Source organism: Carcharhinus amblyrhynchos, chromosome 22 (genome assembly GCF_965287045.1).
Source record: "Carcharhinus amblyrhynchos chromosome 22, sCarAmb.v2.hapA, whole genome shotgun sequence".
Classification (NCBI taxonomy): Eukaryota; Metazoa; Chordata; class Chondrichthyes; order Carcharhiniformes; family Carcharhinidae; genus Carcharhinus; species Carcharhinus amblyrhynchos.
In genome coordinates, this window is record NC_137345.1 from 5,257,660 (window position 1) to 5,280,578 (window position 22,919).

Sequence of the window (22,919 nt, forward strand, 5' to 3'; positions counted from 1 at the left end):
TTTTGGGGTTTCTGGTCCATACCTTAACATATTCTTTAGACCAGCAAGGAAAATAGAAGTCAACCGTTTAAATGGTTGATCGGTAAATATTACAAAACTATCCAGTGTATTACTCCAGAATTTCCCTGTTTGTTTTGCAAGTAAGACTTGGATTTGTTCCATAATGTAATTTTAAAAATTACATAATTTTGAAAAACCACTAAATTTATCCACAACACCACTGTGTGTTAGAAATGTTTCCAAGTAGTTTGCTCCATGGAGGCTTGAGCTTCAATTATGTGCAGTTCCCAGATGTTTGCTCCTTCAGTTAAGTTGGAACGGTATAACTGATGACACAGTCTACATATAAGGTACCTATCATTATAATTAATTTTTCATCTCCTGTAAAGAGCTGCAATGTACCTGTAGTACATTGCAACAATCTATGTTATGTGAGCTGTGACATTCAAGCTCTAGGTGAACATAGAGCCATTGGAAATAGGAGCAGGAAACATGAAAAGTAGAAGCAGGAAACAGGAGTTGAGTAGACCATTTGGCCCTTTGAACATATTTGGCTATTCACTATATCATGGCTGATCATTAAACTCAGTACCTGATCTTACCTTCCCCTCCCCATAATCATTTGAGCCCCTTCGTCCCAAGAAATATAGCTAACTCCTTGAAAACAGGGTGGAATTTTCCCATTCTGCCCGCCACAGGAATCATAGTGGGCAGGACAAGAATCATGCAAAGGTCCGCAGACCTTGGGCAGGATTTTCCAGTCTTGGGACAAGCACGGCCAGAAAATCCCACCTAAAATCTATCTATCCCTGTGTCTGTCAGTGGTGATGGAGGCAAATTTGATAGGGTCTTTTAAGAGACTTCTCGATGAGTACATTGGGACTTAATAGGATTGAGAGTTGTAGGTAAGCCTAGTAGGTAGCGATATGATCAGCGCAACTTGTGGGCCGAAGGACCTGTTTGTGCTGTAGTTTTTCTATGTTTTAAAATGTTTGGACCTCAACTGCTTTGTCTGGTAGTGAATTCCACAGGCTTACAACTCTTGAGTGAAGAAATTTCTCCTCATCTCAGCCCTAAAAGGTTTACCCCGTATCTTTGGACTATGATCCCTGGTCTGGAAGCCTCACCATCTGAAACATCCTTCCTGCATCTATCAATATCTATAAATATTAAATCGAGATGCAGCGGAGAAAAAAAAATCCAAACTGTTTTTACAGCTTTGATTTTGATTTGATTTATTATTGGCACATGTATTAGTATCAACGAGAATTATTGTTTCTTGCGTGCTATATAGACAAAGCATACAGTTCATAGAGAAGGAAATGAGAGAGTGCAGAATGTAGTGTTACTGTCATAGCTAGGTTGTAGAGAAAGATCAATTTAATGCAGGGTAAGTCCAATCAAAGGTGTGACAGCAGCAGGGAAGAAGCTGTTCTTGAGTCGGTTGGTACGTGACCTTAGAGTTTTGTGTCTTTTTCCCGACGGAAGAAGGTGGAAGAGAGAATGTCCAGGATGTGTAGAGCCCTTAATTATGCTGGCTGCTTTGCCAGGGCAGCAGGAAGTATAGACAGAGCCAATGGATGAGACGCTGGTTTGCGTGATGGATTGGGCTACATTCACGATCTTTTGTAGTCCCTTGCAGTCTTGGGCAGAGCAGGAACCAACTGAAGCTGTGATACAACCAAAAAGAATGCTTTCTGGTGCATCTGTAAAAGTTGGTGAGAGTTATAGTTGACATGCCAAATTTCCTTAGTTTTTTGAGAAAGTAGAGGCATTGGTGGGCTTTCTTAACAATAGTGTCTACATGGGGGGACCAAAACAGATTGTTGATCTGGACACCTAAAAACAACTTAAATCATCAAATAAACTGTCTGAAAATCTTCATTCCCTTAGTTCTATACTTGAGTATCAGTCGAGATAATGTTTCTTTTGTTTCTGGAGCAGGACATAAATATGTGACCTTTGGACTTGAGCAACAGTACTACCAATGAGCCATGGCTGGCACCTGCCCATCCAAAACCTTGCTACAAGGTGCTAGACAGCCTGTAAGCAGAATTACAGGAAATTGAGTATATTTATAGAATTAATGCAAACCAGAAATTTATTATGCTTTGTTTTTTTTCAAGTTGTGTTGAGAACTGCCTCCAAGAACAAATTTGGATATCCCCTCTTATAAGGGAAGAAGGTTAACAAGATATCTCTATAAGATGTTCCGTTGTAAACCCTTTGCTTGGCATGCATTTTGTGAAAAATTTAAAGTTGCATAAATCCCTTACCCAAATTTTTGTTTTATTATCTCCCCATTCTTTTCTCATGACTGGGTTTGGAATATCAATGTGGAGGATCAAGTTGTAAGTTACTGTTCTATTCATGGAATCATGACACAGTGTTACCTCTGAAACCTAACAATTAAACAGGTATTTTTATCATTTCTAAGGTCCAGTTTCACCAGCAGTTTACTTGCACCACAAATTTCTGCACTTGAGCAACAGATTCCTGCTAATCACGGAACTAAAACCCTATTGTACTAAGATGAAAGTGAATGATGCAGGTACACATTTACTGACATCCATCAAAGACTCGGAGCAGCACAGTACAGATCTTAATCACTCATTGCATGAATTGCTTCTTCTGACAATTATTTTAAATCTGTTCCGTCATTCTCAACTATTGAGCTTGAATAAATTTTCAGATGTAGTGATGCAGGGAACATGTAACATTTTATTAAGTTGTAAACATTTCTATTCTTGCAGAGCACAGTCTACATTAATGCTAGCACGCTGTCTTGGGATTTTAGGGTTGCAAAATTGAGCTGTAAAGAATTTTCCAAGTCTAAAGATGCTAAAAAGAGAAGGTGTTACACTATTCTTTCCAAAGAGATGCAGGCAGCATGCAAACTTCAGGTTACTTCTTCATTCCCTTCTGAAAGACTTGAACGTAGTGCAGCAAAAGATTTGAGGACCTCATAAATGTGGTCAAGATCAGTCATTACACCTTCAAAAGGCATCATCCTCAGTGTTTCACTGAGAATGTTTGTCAGAAACTGGGAGATGTTGAAAATAACAGATTTGGTGCCAAATCCAGGTAAGGCACTGAGTGATGTTATGATCTTCCTATTCTGTATGGTTCCAACACAGGATGGCTACCCCTGCATTAGCACACCCTTCAAAATCACAGTGTGCCATATAGACTACTTTGGAAGTGCATCGACTGCCATTTGTAGCACCTTTGAACTTAGCAAATGCTTCAGAGTCTGATTCTGGGGCCCTAGAGCCTACCAGTAGTGCTATATAAAGGTATTACCATAGGACTTGGGTTGAGATGATTTCGAATTTCTTTTCCAAGGGTATGAGACTTGCACCGTAAGAAGTCTCACAACACCAGGTTAAAGTCCAACAGGTTTATTTGGTAGCAAATGCCACTAGCTTTTGGGGCTTTGTCCCTTTGTCAGGTGAGTGGACTTTAAACTGGCGTTGTGAGACTTCTTACTGTGTTCACCCCAGTCCAATGCCAGCATCTCTACTTCATGAGACTTGCAGCATTGAGTAGCGTGCAAGGTTGAGGTAGAGCATATTGGGCATGAATCGGGACATGATGGGAGTTTGGTGCGCTGAGCAAGTTTGCTGGTATGCTGGGAGGGATAAGAGGTGGCTTTTGAAGATCCATTCAGTGAATCTGATCACTTTAATGAGGCCTTTAAATCTTTTGCAGCATTGCAGTCAGGCCCGTCAGGTCATACTGCTCAAATTAACCTCAATGGCCATTGCTTTTGCAATGTGTACCCTAAAGGAAACATGGCCTCTCTCTTCCTTTCCACCTCCTAGACTACGGTTGATGCCATTCTGCCAGATTCTTCATTGCTACACTTTTTCATTTCCCAGAAACTCTTTCCCGACCACCCGATTTAGCTAGAATGTACTTCCTTTTTACGGGGGGGCACCCTATCTTCATGCCCGCACTTCATGCTGCACTGAAGGAAATGAGCATGCAGTCTGAAGTTTGCATGCTGTTGTGCTATGTGGAGTGAGCACAGAGCGATGACAGTCCCCATGGCCAATAACTGGTATGACCAGATTTTTAGCCCTCGTGTTTTAACTAAAACAAGGGGACAACTAATAGAGAGACCTTTGTGAATCAAGCTTTTTGGATGATGAATTTTGCTGGAAAGGTATGTATGTTCTTTCAACATCATGATAGCTGAATGGTTTTGTTTGCCTGGTGAATTTGGGCAGAGTAATCCAAACTGGATTGAAGAAGGACTCAATTTTTTTTTAATTATACCATAATAACTTGGAGTAAGCAAAGTGAATGAATATGACTGGAAATATTATTTTAAATCACAGTTCCTCCATGTTCAACTGCAAATGTCCCATCTTGATTTAATTCCACACTCTTTGCAAAGCACTAGTCTGACAACGCAATGATCTTGCACAATTATAAACTTGTTTTTCAAGTTTTTATTTGTGTCGATATGTAGAGAAGGGTAGCTTGAGTTTTTAAGTTGTGTTAATATGTAGAGAAGTTAGATTGTCTGCTCAATTAGTAAGTTCAGTTTATATCTGATTTTCTTATTATATGGTCAGGTAATAAATGGACTTTGTACATTTTTACACCTCACAAAATATTATTGTCCAGGGAATATAAAGAGACACAAAGCCCATTTATTACCAGACCATACAATAAGAAAATCCGATTCAGACCCAACTCGCTAATCGAACAGATACTGTATCTTCTCTACATATTAACACAATTCAAAAACTCAAGCTACCGGGTTTACAAGGAAATTTTATTCATTAGGAACTATACTTCTGAACTAAGAATAAATCTTTTCAGGGGGAAAAAGTGGCTTATCATATTCCAGCAGCCTGGAAGAGTTAGTGATTGCTAAATGACATTGCAATTACAAACATTATTTATTTGCTTCAGGTGTGTGCAAAAATGATTCACTTGCTATTGTCTATCTCAGAAAGTTTGGTTATTGGGAAAAAAACTATTTAAGTTTGAAATAAATAGACCTCTGCTTTCCAGGAGTGAAATGAAATAATTCAGGACACTACATTACTGATGACTAGAATACAAACTCCCCGAGTGTAAACTTGGATAGCTTTTCATCAAAGAGCTAATGCTGAAAGCTTGCTCCTGTAAAGAACCAGTGATTAAATGCAATGTTCAATCGTGCCTAACTAGTTTTAGATGTTAGCGCAAATAAATGAACCTTTCTGGGTGTTGTTGAAGCATTTCAGTAGTTAATAGGAATGCTCAGTACTACCATGGCAAAGCTAGCAGACATAATCTTTTAAAATTTTGTGCAGATATGTTTCAAAAATCAAGTATATATTGTAAATTTCAATTATGATCTGTTATATAAATTGCACCTCTGTTGTGTGTATCTCTCTTTCTCAGCCCTTCTTCTGTTTGGTATTTTGAGAAGAATAACTTAATGGCGGTTTTTGTGCAGGTGCTGTTTATTTTTATGACTTTTACCTCTCCTGTCCAATTGCAAGGCACAATGTGTACTTGATATTTTATGTGTTTCTGTGGAAGTCCATCATCATGTCTATCTCTCACACTCTTATCCCACTTTCATAATAGCCTCAAAAGATTAGGCTGTCATTCCCAGTATTCCCACATGGTAGCTCAGTTGATAATGCAAATTTTATAATGAATCATACAAATCAGAGAAGTAATAACTGCAGGCACCACTCCAAGTGATAAACCATCCTTACTTGGAAATGTATTGATGTTCCTTCATCACCGTTAGGTTAAAATCGCTCTCTACCTCTTGGCAACATCGAAGTAACTTCACTTGGACTCTACCTGTTCAATGAGACAGCTTGCCACGACACTTGAACAAATAGGAATATGTAATACATAGTGGCAATGCCTGCACCCCAAGAATAAATTAAAAAAGGATATTGGGCCAAGATCACATAAGCTCCCAATACTGACTAGGGTGGCATGGTGGACTTACTAACGAAGGAGCAGTGCTCCGAAAGCTAGTGGATTTTGCTACCAAATAAACCTGTTGGACTTTAATCTGGTGTTGTGAGACTTCTTACTGTGTTTACCCCAGTCCAACACTAGCATCTCTACATCATGGCTCACAGCGCCAGGGATCCAGGTTCAATTCTAACCTTAGGGCTCGGTCTGTGGATTTTGCACATTCTTCCCATGTCTCTGTGGGTTTTCTTCCATGTTAGGTTGATTGATCATGTTAAATTGCCCCTTCGTGTCAAGGGGATTAGCAGTGTGAATATATGGGATTATGGATATAGGGCCTGGGTGGGATTATTGGTGCAGGCTAATGGGCTGAATGGCCTCCTTCTTCACTGTAGGGATTCTATGATAAGCTTGTACATCACTCGGTAAAAGTGCTTCAGAGCGCTAACGTGTTGGAGGAGGTATGCTTACTTGCTTTCCAGGTTTTAATACTGGATTTAATTAGTTACTTATCAATACAAATTGTTAGTTAACCAGCATTGAAACTACAGGCTGATGAAGTAAAGCTAAAGGTGGGGCCCCATCCAGCAAGAAAGTTAAATCAGGCACTGGGGCTGCAAAGCCTATGATCTACCATCAACTTTTTTTAAAGGTAAAATGCTAATTATGTTCTTTTCACAAAATTAAATGTTTGTCTTCAGATCAAAGTTAGCTTTTAGAAATTCATCACAGAAATCACACCATAACTGCTGACTGCTACTGAGCTTTTGAAGTTTGTTGAAGAACCAGGATTAGCATTGGCCCAATGCTTATATAAGTGGTTGTTTGCCAGGAAGCACAACTGAGTGCTATTCCAAAGTCTAGAAATCTTAAAACTGGATTGTTAACAGTTTTTGTGCTGTATCATATTTTGCTCTTCTGTGTAGCACAAAGGACCAATCCTCTTAAGTGAGCCCTTGTTCTCTAAGTTCCAGTTTAACCGAATACATGCAGTGTCTGCCAACATAGCATTACACAAATTTATTTTGTTACTGCAATTTGCTAACTGAAAACACCATCAGATTTGACCTTTCTCTGAACAGCAGAAGAAAAATTACTATCAGAATCAACTTAAATTAAAATTGGTGATTCAAGACTATTTAGTAATAAGCTAAATAGTAGCAGAAATTTATTTCAGTAGATTTCACTTAATTCCAGGATTTGCTTAGCTGATTTAAATCCATTACAATTCAAACATTTCTTAATTAGTAAATTTCTGACATCTAGCATTGTATCATCAAGGCTGAAGCTAAAGACTTTCCATGAATTTACCCTCCTGGAACTGGCTTGATTCCGGACCTAAATATTCCGACTTGAATTAATGTGAAACTTCCAGAATAGGAAGGATTTAATATTAATTTCAAATCCTGTGAAAGAAAGAAAGGGAAAATAAACCATGGACAGAAAGCTCTGATTTAATTAAAGAGCATTTTGTCAATGCTTGTGCAAAGAGCAGAATTGCCAGCCACCTTTTAGAAGTTTTTGTAAATAAGAAGAGTTTTGATGAACAAAATGCAAGAATCTTGATAGCTAAAGGAGTGTGTCATCTTTGGGCAGGGAATAAAAAGTAAGTCAGTGTCATTGGAGCAGATGAAGGAGATTGCAGAAGCAGGAAAGGCCAGGTAAAGACGAATATTTTAGTGTCGATCTTTTCAACAGGTAACAACAGGTTAGGTGAAGACAAAAATCCTGCCATTCTGGATGGTTTGTAATCTCTGTGTATGATCTAAATGGGAGGACCGTAATGGAGAATATTGAACAAACACTTGAACCGAAAAATGTGGCTTTAGAGGCAAGGTTCTGAGCTTGAAAGAAATTGTTTTCTTGAAAAGATCCATCAAGCTATTGGCCCACCTTCATGCTCCTTGTAACACTCTGCACTGCTTATTAAACCATTCATCAAGTAAAACTGAAAGGATTGGGGGGAGGTGAGAATTGAGTTAACCACCATAGTCAGTTGGTGTATCTTTTACTTTTCAGAGCGAAAATGAATCTGGAAAATCTCAGCAAGCCAGAATTGCTGATGTTCTTCAGTGTGCTTGAAGGAGAACTTGAAGCAAGGGATGTAGTGATTGAAGCATTACAAGTAAGTGGCACAGATTTTACTTTCACTTTTCCAAGATAAGTTGGTACCTCAGATTTTATTTTTCTTCACCCATAAAACTTAGATATTTCAGCTCGTTGCAAGGTAAATTTATACATCTTAATTGACATTCAATCCTAAATGTATGTGTACTGTAATCCCTTTCTTCAATGTTATGTGGAGTTGTCCTGGGGATGATTTTGTGTATTGTTAAAATAATTAACTTTTTTGTCAAGAGCCACAAACTTACAATCAAGCGACTTACCTTAAATGTGCCTGTTATTTCCCTATCCCGGATCTGACAACCTACTGGTGCTCGCTGGTCAGGAGTACAGCGGGGTGGTCTGCTAATCTAATCTGCTATGAAGCCATGAAAAAAAAACTGTATTTCCATTATCCTATTTCAGGATGACACTGCAAGGAAGTGTCTGCTCCCAGCGGATTTCCTTGTTCAATGCAACATTAAGGAAACGACTGAGGCAAATAGGAAATTCTATTTTTAATATTTATTATGTGGCAATCTAGAGGAATTATGAGCTCACCTAATGAGGTACACATTGCTATAATAAAACTTGCTGTTAATTGATTACAGAAAAATCTTTACATTTCAGAGAGCTACTGCTACGTTGGGAATGATGTTTGTTTTCCAGCCTTTTAGTGATGCAGAATGTAAAATGTTTTGTAAGTAATCCAGGCAGTTGTGATTGAAGGTAAATCTTCAGGGTGGGGATGATAACTGGTACTAAAACCTGCTGTGCTGTATTTGATGTGTTGCCATTATGAAGTCCATGGCTCATTCCAGACTCGCTTACCATACAAAAGATTGCAGTCTGTGATCAACTGTGCTGCAGGCAATGCTTCACTGGTGGGTATCTGAATTAATTACAGGTGATGTTTTCATAGGTTGAGGTGAAAGTGACCATGTTCATAATTTGCAATGTTTGGCATGATCCCGGTGGGCATATAGGTGACTGATAAGGTTAACCTGTTCCCAGAAGGTTCTGCTGCAAATAGGGTAAGGTACCACATGTGATTTGACATTTGAACAAATTGTTCACTTGGAGTTTCTTCTCCTTGATATTTTCTCTGATATGAGCTTACCTTCAAAGGAGATGGCACAATCGTTTTATTTGGTTGCGCCAGGGCAACAATCCAGGTTGAGGTTTTTCCAGGACTCTAAAGTTAATACCAAAACTCCAAAGTGAAGCCTTCAGAATGTCCTTGTAGTACTTTCTTTGACCACTGGATTCAAGCTTCCTATTGAAGATTGACTTTGGTAAGTGAGTACCAGGCAATTTGGCTATGTGACCAGCCCAATTCAGTTGCCACTGTCTCAATATGATGTGGATGCTTTGCATGCCAACTCAGATGAGCACCTCAATGCCTGGTATTTTGTCTCACCAGCTGATCTTCAGAAGATTAAGTGAAAGTGTTTGAACTTCTTGGCATGAAGCTGGTACATAATCCAAGTCATATATGCGTAGAGCAGAGTGAGAAGAATTCGCTCCAGACTTTTACCCATTTTACTAGGGGAATTTCACAGTAACTTCATTGCAGTGTTAATGTAAGCCTTACTTGTGACTAATAAATATACTTTACTTTTGATTTTCTGTTTGGGCGGCAGACTTTGTTCTCAGACTTATATTTGAAGTCTGCCAAAGGTTACACTTGCTTTGGCAATTCTTACATGTGTCTTGTCATCAACATAAACATCTTGAGAGACCATGCTGTCAATATAAGTGAATCCATCCACTGCTGACAGGTTCTGGTCATGGACTGAAAGTTTGGATTTGAGGTAGGGCTTTCCTGCATCAGTCTGCTGCGGGTACTTCAGTTTTGTTCATGAACTGAAGGCTGGAGTTTTCACGTGCTTTGAGAACAAATCCATGAAACATCCAGTTTTGAACCAGCAACTAGTGCAAAGTAACCGCAAAATAAGTTCTTGGAGATTTTGGTCTTTGCCTTCAGTGATGATGTGTCATTTTCTCGGGAGAGTTGTCTAATTAAGTCTAAGAGTTAGGTTTGCAGAACCATTACTGCAAGATCAGCATTCAGCAGCAAAGTCATGGGTCTGCTAGTGAAACAATAAATACTTTAATAGAAACTTAGATGCTAATTATAGTTTATTTAGATTTTATGTAATTTTTAAAGGTGAAGATGTTTTGTGTGTGTGTAGTGCCATATGTATGCAATAGAATTTCATATTTATTGGTTTTCAAAGGAGTTATCCTATTCTGGCTGTCTTTTTACCAAATTCTACTGAACTGGAACACTAGTGCTAATTTGATGTCTAGTTTTGAGAGTTTTTTTCTCCTAGTAGTTGCCCTTTTATTGAGGCTCGATTAGTAGTAGTTCTTATAAATTTTGATGCAGCTATAGTTGCAGACATTATTTAAGATAGCATGAGGGATTGTGGTTTTATAGAAGCACAGGGTGTCAGAGAAAAAGTAGACCATATAACTAAATGAAACATCTTTTTTATTCACACTCAGGTTCCGTGCTTTTTTCCCCACTTATTATTAATTGGTGCGTGGGGACAATTTCGAAGTTTGCCAATAATACAAATTTGGAAGCATTGTAAATTGTGAAGAGGACAGTGTAGAACTTCAAAGGGACATAGACAAGTTAGTTAGTGGGAAGATAGGCGGCTGAAGAAGTTTGATATGGAGAAATGTGAGAAGACCCATTCTGGCAGGAAGCACATGGAGAAATAATATCAAATAAGGGGTACAACTCAAGGACGTGCAGGCTGGAGTCATACCTAGGACGACGGAAGATGGTTATAGTTTTGGAGGTCAGTCATTTCAGCTCCTGGAAATCACTGCAGGAGTTCCCCAGGGTAGTGTTTTGGCTCAACCATCATCAGCTGCTTTAAAAACCTTCCTTCCTTCACAAGATCAGAAGTGGGGATGTTCACTGATGATTGCATGTTCAACACCATTCGTGACTCCTCATATACTAAAGCAATCCATGTTGAAATGCATCAAGACGTGGACAATATCCAGGTTTAGGCTGACAAGTAGCAAGTAACATTTGCACCATGTAAGTCTAGGTAACGACCACCGCTGTGACATTCAGTACTATTATCATCACTGGGCCTTCTACTGTCAACGTCCTGGGGGTTACAATTGACCAGAAACTGAACTGGACTGCGGTTTAAATACTGTGGCTACAAGAGCAGTTCAAAGACTAGATATCCTGAGGTGAATAATTTGTCTCCTGATTACCCAAAGCCTATTCACCAAGGCACAAGTCAGCAGTGTGATTGAATGCTCTCCGTTTGATTGGACGAGTGCAGCTCCAGCATCAGTAAAGAAGCTTGGCACCATTCAGGACAAAGCAGCCCTTGATTGGCACCCCATCCACAGACATTAATTCCCTCCACTACTGACACACAAGGTGCACTTCAGAAACTCACTCAGCCTCCTTAGACAGCACCTTCCAATCCACGACACTACCTTCTAGAAAGACAAGGGCAACCAGCAGATGCATGAAACACCAATTGGAAATTCCCCTTTAAACCATGCACCATCCTGATTTGGAAATATATCGCTGTTCCTTCACTCTCACTGGATCAAAATCCTGGAAGTCCCTCCCTAACAGCACTGTGGATGTACCAACATTGCGAGGATTGCAGCAATTCAAGAACACAGCTCATCACCACCTTCTTGAGGGCAATTATAGAAAGACAATAAATGCTGGCCCAGCAAGTAACACCTACACCCCATGAATGATTTTTTAAAATAAAGTGGAACAGGGGGACCTGGATGCGAATGTCCATAAATTATTAAAGGTGACAGGATATGATGGAGAGAGCAATCACTAAAGCATGCAATATCCTAGGCTTCATTACTAGTGACATAGAGTATAAGACAGGGAGGTTGTGCTGAATTTGTAGCTAGTTAGACTTCAGCTGGAGTATTGTGCACAGTTTTGGACGCCACACTTTAGCAGGAATGTACTGGAGAGAGTGCAGAAGAGGTTTATACGAGTGGTTCCAGGAATGAGAAATTCCAGGAATGAGAAACTTCAGTTATGAAGACAGATTGGTGAAGTTGAGACTTTTCTCCTTTGGAGAGAAATCAGCTCGGAGGAGATTTGATATGAGATTTCATGCTGAGGATGGACAGATAAAAATTATTTTCGCTCCTAAAAGGATCAAGAACGAGATGGCACAGATTTAAGTGATTTGCAAAAGAAACAAATCTGATGTGAGATAAAGCCTTTTGAAACAGTGGGTGTTTCAGGTCTAGAGTTCACTACCTGGAAATGCAGTGGAGGCAGGTTCAATCGAGGCACTCGAGGCATTATATGATTACTAGAATAGAAATGATGTGCAAAGGTACAGGGAAAAGGCAGAGAATTACACTAAGTCATGATGCTCATTTGGAAAGCTGATGCAGGCACGAAGGACCAAATATCTGTCTTCGCCACCATAACAATTCTGTGAAATTCTCTTCCAAACTAAAACTGGTACTTCTTTGCCTCAGGAGCAGAAACTTGTCATTTGCATGCGAAACAGTGTCATGTCTTTGATAACTGGCTTCTCAAAAACTACATGAGTAGCTTCCTGCAAATTATAGCAGGGTACAGTAACTATAGCACTCCTGCACCTCACTTGAGAATAAGTCCCATCTCAGCTGCTGACCATCCTGACTGCCTGGCAGTCCTGTAATCACAGTAGCACAGTAGATGTGATGTAGTGGTGGCCATTGCTGGGACCACAGGCAGTTTACCCCCTCCTGTTCAGTTGATTCCCTACTAGGTCTCTGTACTGTCCCTGACGACCGCCTACCGGCCTCAAAATTGAAGTTGTGCAGGAAGCAGACTTTAAATAGTCATCGAAGGGCTTTGGTTGATTCTTGGGCATCTCTTCCTGGCAAAACCTTTGACTGGTCAGCAAAGCTGGCTAGTTGGCAGAAAGGCTACCCAAGAATTTTACTGGCACCAGTAGGGACCTGCAAAACTTGTCTGTTAACTCCTATTTCTTGCCTCAGATCTGCTGAGTCTGTCCCAAGATTTCAGTTTTGTCTTTTGTATTAGTAAAGTAGCAAGAGTTTAAAATTTAACAGCCAAGGGCAAAAGTATTGATAATGCATGGAAATATGTATTCAGAGTTCCATCGTGCGATTCTGAGAGTTGATATTGTAACTTTTATCGGCAACGTACCTTCATATAGTGCCTTACGGGATAACTGAAAGGAAGAAAGTAGAAGTAAATGGAAGTTTCTTTGATTAATAAGTATAGCTAATGGCATGCTATGATGATCTATTGGAATCTCTTGTAACAATTTGAGGATAAAATGCATATTGCCAAATTTTCTGCAAAAGATAAATGAGATGATACAATAAACCTAGGAATGGTGCAAAATGGGTGAATGGATAAAAATGTTAGCATGGAAAGATGTGAAATATAATTTACTGATGAAGTACTAACTGTGGAATTATACACTAATCTAAAATTATGCGTGAGTAGCAGATGGAGATTTTTATATCCGAACTATTGCCTATAAAAGTCACATAAAACCTCACGTTTCATAGGATCATAGACACAATGCAAAAAAGGTGATGATGAATCTGCAGGAGACATTGATTAGTAGGATTACTTTGTACAATTTTGAACAGTCCGATGTATTAAAAAAAAAGGTTGGAACCATGGAAAAGATTAAACAGGTTTATCATTGTGATAGCAAAGGTGAGAGAATAGAGTTATAATAGTACAAGAACCATATTCATAGAATAGAAGAATAGATCACTACAGTGCAGAAAGAGGCCATTCAGCCTGTCGAGTCTGCACCGACCGCAATCCCACACAGGCCCTACCCCCATATCTCTACGTATTTTACCAGCTAATCCCTCTAACCTACACATCTCAGGACACTAAGGGGCAATTTTAGCATGGCCAATCAACCTAACCCGCAATCTTTGGACTGTGGGTTGATGGGTTTTTGATAAGAGAGGGGATTAAGGGTTATGGGGAGAGGGCGGGAAAGTGGAACTAAGCAGCGACAGATCAGCCATGATCTTATTGAATGGCGGGGCAGGCTCGAAGGGCTAGATGGCCTACTCCTGCTCCTATTTCTTATGTTCTTATGTTCTTATAAACCCACACAGACACGAGGAGAATGTGCAAACTCCACACAGACAGTGATCTAAGCCGGGAATCGGACCCAGGTCCCTGGAGCTGTGAAGCAGCAGTGCTAACCACTGCGCTCTTCACTTGAAACAAGAAAAATTAAGGGAGAAGCTAACCAAAGTGCTCAGAATTTTTAAGGGGCTTGCGATGGGAAGTGATAGATTTTTATGTTTATTTATTATTGTCACAAGCAGGCTTACATTAACATTGCAGTGAAGTTACTGTGAGTATTCCTTAGCCACCACACTCTAGCACTCAGGAAAATTTAGCACAGCCAATGCTGTTCACCAGCTCACTGCATCCAAGATAGCGCCACAGCAAAGCGACTTCTTGCAAGCTGTGCCCAGCATACCTTCTAATTTATCTTTTATTCTTCGCCTATGCTTCTAAAACTTGATTCTAACTCTTTTAAACTCTTTCTTTACATCCTAGCTGCAACTGTAACACTACATTCTGCACTCTCTCATTTCCTTCTCTATGAACAGAATGTATTGTCTGTATAGCGCGCAAGAATCAATTCTTTTCACTACGTCAATACATGCGATAATAAATCAAATTAAATCAAATCTACATGTCTTTCGGACTGTGGGGGGGAACTGGAGCACCCGAAGGAAACCCATGCAGACGTAGGGAGAACATGCAGACTCTGCACAGAGAGTGACCCAAACTGGGAATCGAATCCAGGTCCCTGGCACTGTGAGTTACCAGTGCTAACCACCATCCCGAAATGGTCAATTCAGTAAAAAAAGGGACGTAAATCTAGAATTGTGGTCATTTTTATTTAATTTAAAAAAATCCAGTAATTCTCACTGAGCAGCATCAAGAGTAGACGCCTGTAATAGAAGTGTAGTTTTGAGGTGTAGCGAAGAAAATATTCAGGTAAAAGGTTCATAGAATAAGAAATTTTAGAAGAAGATATTAAAGCCCATGTCGATCACGATCTTTAAGAGGCATTAAATAAATATGCAGGAGGGAAAAACATTAATAGTAAGCAAAGGACCACGGAAATGAAATTTGAAAATAAGTTCTGTGTAGAATCAGTACTGTAGAGGAACAGTGAATCCAAATGGATTCCTAGCTGTGAGCTGCAGCATGGGTGTCTTTCCCAATGCACATTAAAATGCCTCTTCATCTTGACAACATCGTCTCCATGGTGATTATTTTGAAACCGCATTTGGCAGCAGACCAGTAGCTAACAGAAGTTAATGAAAACTACTCTTAATAAGAGGCATATGCAGTGGTGTTGATTGTAAGCATAGCATAGCAAATTCCAATTTGGCAAGTCCAAAGTGCAAAAGTGCACAGGAAACAAGATACATCCTAGATCTGTCAGTTTGGTTCCATTTTTATCTCAATTTTTATTGCTAAATGTACTGGTTTTAATCAAGTAAATTAATTATATTAAACATACCACAGAGAAAAAAAATTTCTAAACTGGAAGAAAAGAAGGCTGGGACGAGATTGATAAAGAAGTATTAACAATCATAAAGGACCTGGGCAGAGGAGATGGGGAGAAACTGTCCCAGTTGTGAAATGATGGAGAAAGAGAGGGCACTGGCCTCTGCTAGTGGGATGCACTGCCTGAGAGTGCGATGGAGGTATGTTCAATCAAAACATTCGAAAGAGAATTAGACTGTTATCTGAAAAGGAAGAATGTACAAAATTACAGGCAGGGAGGGGGAAAATGCTGCTGAGGGAATCGCTCATTTGGAGCAATGCTGAATGGCCTCCTCCTACACTTGACAAATCTGTGATTGGGTGACTTAACTGTGTAATGCTGCATCTTGTTTTCTTTTACTCATATACAAATTACATGTTTAAATTCTGTTATGTTAGCAAAGCAGTGGTTTTTCACTGCACACAAATTTCTGTTCTAATTCCCAAAGTCATGTTCGTGGCACAGCTTGTAATCTTGGCACAGATCTTTGCTCTTAAATTTGTAGCAGTTCAGCTTATGTGCAGTCACATTGTAAGGTGCGTGATTTTTAGTTTGTTTCTGTTGAGAGCAAAAATAAGTCCCCTTCCTGTGTTATGCCACAATCACTGTAGTGTTTGTAAGCTAGAAGTGGTGGCTAACTCACTATTTTTGGAGATTTGGTCAAAATTAGATTCCTGCAGTAGGTTATTATAATTATCTGTCAACATGAACTGTTTTGGGTCTTGGGAGAGGTTTGCTCTGCAGGAAACAAACCAGATGACCACAACCTTTTGTCGCATGTAGCATTTTCTAGTCCACATTGGGTTTTGACGTCCATAATTTCCTCTGAGAAGATCAAAGTTGCTGTCATCTTTAGCCCTCCCACAAGCATTATAGTCTAGCCATCAATTCAGTCTCTCCTGGTATTGCCTCAGGCGGAAGCAGATTATTTGAAGTTTCAGTGTTCTATTCAAAGCTAGATCATGACCCAAAGACCATCTATTTTCATGTCCATGACATCATTTACTACCACAATATCAGACTATCTGCATTATCGTCCAGACCTTTATTGCCTCCAGACTTGAATATTGCAGATGCTGTCTTGGTCAACCTCTCATCCACTCCCCCCCCCCCCCCCCCCCCCCCCCCACATAAACATACCCCCCCCCACCCCTACTCCCTATAAACATCAATTCATCCAAAGCTCAGCTGTCTGTTTCCTTTTCAACATCAAGTCTTGTTGGCTGAGTACAATTCCAAAAGCCTGATTCCCCCACCCATCATTTCAAATGTTAAAATGCTCATCCTCCTGCTGAATTCATAAGAACATAACATAAGAAATAGGAGCAGGAGTAGGCCATCTAGCCCCTCGATCCTGCCCCGCCATTCAATAACATCATGGCTGATTTGAAGTGGCTCAGTTCCACTTTCCCGCTTTCTCCCCATAACCCTTAATCCCCTTGCCTACCAAAAACCTACCTACCCGTGTCTTGAATATGTTTAGCAAGGTAGCCTCCACCACTTCAACGGGCAGAGAATTCCAGAGATTTACCACCCTTTGAGTGAAGAAGTTCCTCCTCAACTCCGTTCTAAAACTGCCCCCCCCCCTTATCTTGAGGCTGTGCCCTCTAGTCTTGCTGTCCTTTCTGAGCGGGAAGAACCTCTCCACCTCTACCCTATCCATCCCATTCATCATCTTATATGTCTCAATAAGATTCCCCCCTCATCCTTCTAAACTCCAACGAGTACAAGCCCAGTCTATTCAGCCTCTCTTCATAGTTCAACCCCCTCAACTCCGGTATCAGCCTAGTGAACCTCCTCTGCACTCCCTCCAAGGCCAAAATATCCTTGCACAAGTGCAGCGACCAAAACTGCACACAGTACTCCAGCTGCGGCCTCACCAGTGCCCTGTACAGTTGCAGCAAGACCTCCCTACTTTTATATTCAATCCCCCTCGCTATGAAGGCCAGCATCCCATTTGCCTTCCTGATCACCTGCTGCACCTGTAGGCTGGGTTTTTGCGACTCATGCACAAGGACACCCAGGTCCCTCTGCACCGTGGCATGCTGCAGCTTTTTGCCCTTTAAATAGTAGTCCCTCCTACTATTATTCCTGCCAAAGCGGATAACCTCACACTTGCCAACATTGTATTCCATCTGCCAGGTCCTCGTCCACTCGCTTAGCCTATCTAGATCCTTCTTTCATGGTCTTGCCCATCCCTTTTTCCCGGGTCTCCTTTCCGCAGATTCAGCTCTTCTGTCCCTCACTACCTGTTACTCCATCATCATATTTGACAGTGCTGAGGCCCCATGCTCTGGAATTCCCTGCTTAAAGTTCTCCACCTCTACCTCCCTTTCCTCTTGCATTGACTTTCTCAAAATCCATCATTTTTACCAATTCTTTGGCTGCCCTTTGGCTCAGCATCCTTTTATTTCTAATTATGCTTCTTTGAAGTGCCTACACATCTGTTTCTACATTAAAGGTGTTATGTAAATTTGTCTTGTTGCTGATATCCTCACTTGCAAATAAGACAACGCTTTGTGTTGAGTCATCACGTTGCAACAGTTGACTTAATTATAAAATATCTTGTATTTCTTTAAAAGCAAATGCTTGCTGACATTTGAGGAATTCACAAAGCTATTCATTTTAAGCTCATTTATCCTCAGTGCTATATAGAATTTATGTAGCATTAGAAATTAACCATTCTGGAGCTTCCAATTTTCTGCTTCAGAGGAAGAGGTTTCTTGCTAAAACTAAGCTTAATGAATCATACAATTGCTTCTGTTCAGGGTGTTGGCTAATTAACAATCAATGCAGAAAACCTGTGATCGGCACTGCAAGTTTACTTTCTTGTTGTTGAGATACTGAACACTTCTTAGTGTCTTCCGTTTCATAGAATCCTTTAGTGCAGCAGGAGGCCATTTGGCCCATTGAGTCTGCACTGACCACAATCCCAACCAGACCCTACCTCCGTAATTTCACTGTAGCTAGTCACCCTGACACTAAGGGACAGTTTATTATGGCCAGTCCATTTAACCTGCACATCTTTGGACTGTGGGAGGAAGCCGGAGCACTCAGAGGAAACCCACGCGGACACAGAGAAAATGTGCACACTCCACTAGATGTCCCAAGCCAGGAATCGAACACAGGTGCTTAGTGCTGTGAGGCAGCAGTGCCAACCACTGTGCCACCATGCTGCCCCTTCATCTCCTTTATGCGTTATTCACTGTGCTATAGTGAACCAATAGGATAGATTTTGTTCCCAAATGAATATCCATGCTATGTTTGCAATTAGTTCCTGAAGAACGTGTAACACTACATTCTGTATTCCTTTCATTCTCCCCTGTGTACTCTGTGACCAGTGTGCTTTGACTGTATAGCACGCAAGAAACAATACTTTTCACTGTATCCTAGTACATGTGACAATAATAACAAATCAAAACATGTGAGGAATCTGGGACTCCAGTATTCATTTCCTGGTTATCTTTGCATTCTGTATGGTGAAGACGTTAAAGGTGACACATTGCACTGTTATTCGTTTGGATTGACCATTCTGTATAGTGAATTGCTGGTGTTGACCAGTTAAGAGCATAAGAACATAAGAAATAGGAGCAGGAGTAGGCCATCTGGCCCTTCGAGCCTGCCCCGCCATTCAATAAGATCATGGCTGATCTGTCGTGGCTCAGTTCCACATTCCCGCCCTCTCCCCATAACCCTTAATCCCCTCTCTTATCAAAAACCCATCAACCCGCGTCTTAAAAATATTTAGCGAGGCAGCCTCCACCACCTCAACGGGCAGAGAATTCCAGAGATTCACCACCCTTCGAGTGAAGAAGTTCCTCCTCAACTCCGTTCTAAACCGCACCCCCCCCTTTATCTTGAGGCTGTGCCCCCTAGTCCTACTGTCCTTTCTAAGCGGGAAGAGCCTCTCCACCTCTATCCTATCCATCCCATTCATCATCTTATACGTCTCAATGAGATCTCCCCTCATTCTTCTAAACTCTAACGAGTACAAGCCTAGTTTATTCAGCCTCTCCTCATAGCTCAACCCCCTCAACTCCGGCATCAGCCTAGTAAACCTCCTCTGCACTCCCTCCAAGGCCAAAATATCCTTGCGTAAGTACGGCGCCCAAAACTGCACACAGTACTCCAGCTGCGGTCTCACCAATGCCCTATACAGCCGCAGCAAGACCTCCCTACTTTTATATTCAATCCCCCTCGCTGTGAAGGCCAGCATCCTATTTGCCTTCCTGACCACCTGCTGTACCTGCAAGCTGGGTTTTTGCGACTCATGCACAAGGACCCCGAGGTCCCTCTGCACCGTCGCCTGCTGCAGTTTTTCTCCACGTAAGTAATAATCCTTCCTACCATTATTCCTACCAAAGTGGACCACCTCGCACTTGCAGTTCCACGCAGTGGGACAGTTCTGTCCACTGGAGAGATGTTTGTTCTAATGCCCATGTTAAGTATCATTCAGAGAAGCCCTGGGAGCAGTTTTGGCTGCTTACTTGCGCTTTATTTGTTTATAATGCAAAGAAAAATCAAAATATAACATATTAATGATGAGTTTGTGTCTCATTCCACTCTGCTTATTGTTCTCCATATGTTAATTTCAGCTGGCACTATATGCACAAATACTAATTTATTCAAAAGTACACAGTTCGCAGCCATACTTTTCACTCCTTGTAATTGTACAATCATTCTTTGCACAAGAAAAATCAAATTGTGCAGTATTTTGAATAAAACCTGACAAAAAACAAGAAGTGCTAAGTCTAAAAAAGTAATTATCAGCTAATTTAAATTACATTGCTGAATTAAAAGGAGTAAATTGTACTGTTTTCCTGAAATGACAGTGTAGCTCTTGTATTGTATGAACTGTGATTTAACTTGTAGGAGTATGCAAAGTATATTGGAACACAGCACTTTGTCGTGTGGTGTTTGGTGCTCCTGGGTTGTGTTTTCACGTTTCCTTGAGCCTGGTTTCTGACTGTTGCTAGAAAACACTTGAAATGTGGTCATTTTCTTACTACTTTGATTTTTTTCCCCTGAATAATAATTAGCAGAAGAATCAGAGAGAAGTTTATAATTCATTTTATGCAAAGCATCATGATGATCTGGAACGCACTGCCTGAAAAATTATGAAGCAGATTTATTAGTTTCAGAAGGGAGGTGGATATATTCTCGCAAAAAGAAAGCGTGCGGGGGAATGGGATTAATTTGATAGTTCTTGCAGAAAGCTGCCATAAGTATAATGGGTTGAATGGTCTACTTCTGGATTGCAGGATTTTATGCATGATTTGATTTATTGTTGTCACATAGAACATAGAACACTACAGCACAAACAGGCCCTTCGGCCCACGAGTTGCGCCGATCACATCAACACCTATCTATAACCCCCAATCCCATAAAACCCCATATACTCATCCCACGAGTTGCGCCGATCACATCAACACCTATCTATAACCCCCAATCCCATAAAACCCCATATACTCATCCAGAAGTCTTTTAAAACATGTATTAACAGACAGTGAAAAGCATTGTTTCTTTCGTGCTATACAGACAAAACATACCGTTCATAGAGAAGGAAAGGAGAGAGTGCAGAATGTAGTGTTACAGTCAGAACTAGGGTGTAGAGAAAGATCAACTTAACGCAATGTAAGTCCATTCAAAAGTCTGACAGCAGCAGGGAAAAAGCTGTTCTTTACTAGGCTGGTACATGACCTCAGACTTTTGTATCTTTTTCCTGAAAGAAGAAGGTGGAAGAGAGAATGCCTGGGGTGTGTGGGGTCCTTAATTATGCTGGCTGCTTTGCCGAGGCGGCAGGAAGTGTAGACAGAGTCAATGGATGGGAGACTGGTTTGTGTGATGGATTGGGCTACATTCGTGACCTTTTGTAGTTCCTTGCAGTGTTGGGCAGAGTAGGAGCCATACCAAGCTGTGATACAACCAAAAAGGATGCTTCCTATGGTGCATCTGTAAAAGTTTGTGAAAGTCATAGCTGACATGCCAAATTTCCTTAGTCTTCTGAGAAAGTATTGCTGGGCTTTACTAGACTATTCGGGTTGCAAACTGCATTTATTAAAGATCTAAGTGTGTCAAAAAGATATTTTTAATATTTCTAGTTTTTGTTTCTGTAATATTGCTGTCATATAGACTGGTAAAAAAGCTTATGGGGGATGAGACTGGTTTAATAGGATTATGGACCAAAAGCCTGCAAAGGACAAACATCAATAAGGAAGGTGTGAAGGCAAGTGATTTGATATGTTGATGAACTGTGGGTGTCAGAACTTATATGAATTATATGAAGCATATGAATTAGCATAAAGCAAAGGCAGGAGTGATATGAATTTGGCTATTGTATTTCTAAAGGGAATTTATAATTGGAAGATTGTATGCAGATGAGGAAGCATAGGGTAAGTTTACTTTTAAATAATAAAAGTTTTAAAAAAGGTGTTAATGTTTTTGTGGCTTTGACTGACTTCTCATTCCCTCACCTTGCAGTATAAATATCTCCCGCTTTCTATGCCTTTTAGTTTTGACAAAGGGTCAGCTGGACTTGAAACATCAGCTCTTTTCTCTCCTTACAGATGCTGCCAGACCTGCTGAGATTTTCCAGTTTTTTTTCTTTTGATAAAATGAAAAATTCCACCTCCAAAATTTCATTTGAGATAACATTTTGTTTTAAATCTAGTGACTTTCTTTGCAATCTTTACATTAATTACACACTAAATGTATATTAATCCAGGTTGAAACAAAATTCCAGTCTGTAAGACCTTGCCAAATCAGTTCAACACTTTGGTATTTTGTGGAGACATTAGTTTATATTAGCTTTACTCTGGCATTAGTCTTGTGTAAATAGAAGTGTGATGGTACAATCCATTGTCAACAAATTAAAACACATTTAAAACAATCGTACATCAGTTTGCCCTGAGTCGGAATTTTTGCAAAGTTTCTAACCTGTAATTTTCTGACTTTTTTTCCCAAGATTTGGGTGGTAGTTAAGCATTGCACAACCCAAAAAATGGTTGCAAAGCTATTTTAGTATATGGAAAAGGCATTAACGTCTCATCCATTATATTGATTTTTTTTGTGTCAGTTATATTGCTATGGCTAAGTGAAACAGGTGATGGCTATTAATTGTCTCTGAGCATATATAAATAGGAGATAGCTGGAACACTGGGTACGTGGGAAGCCAGCTGAGAGACTGAACAAGTCAATAAAGTCTCAATAATTAAAGCTCTGTATCTTGGTGTTGATTTCATCTACCCACTTGGATCCTGTTAACAAAAGGAATCATTTGAAGTG

At 40.3% G+C, this 22,919-nt stretch overlaps 1 protein-coding gene and 1 long non-coding RNA gene across 2 annotated transcripts in view; one reads left to right on the forward strand and one right to left on the reverse strand.

Annotated features, from left to right (window-relative positions):
• The window catches only part of LOC145356823 (uncharacterized), a 146,044-nt gene that overhangs the window by 20,625 nt on the left and 102,500 nt on the right, over window positions 1-22,919 (reverse strand). The window lies entirely within an intron of this gene.
• cttnbp2nlb (CTTNBP2 N-terminal like b) overlaps window positions 1-22,919 on the forward strand; it is an 80,585-nt gene that overhangs the window by 13,893 nt on the left and 43,773 nt on the right. Inside the window, exon 2 of the mRNA XM_080209727.1 lies at window positions 7,960-8,065. Coding sequence (XP_080065853.1) covers window positions 7,967-8,065 — 99 coding nt within the window. The 5' untranslated portion in view covers window positions 7,960-7,966. The remainder of the gene's footprint in view (window positions 1-7,959; window positions 8,066-22,919) is intronic.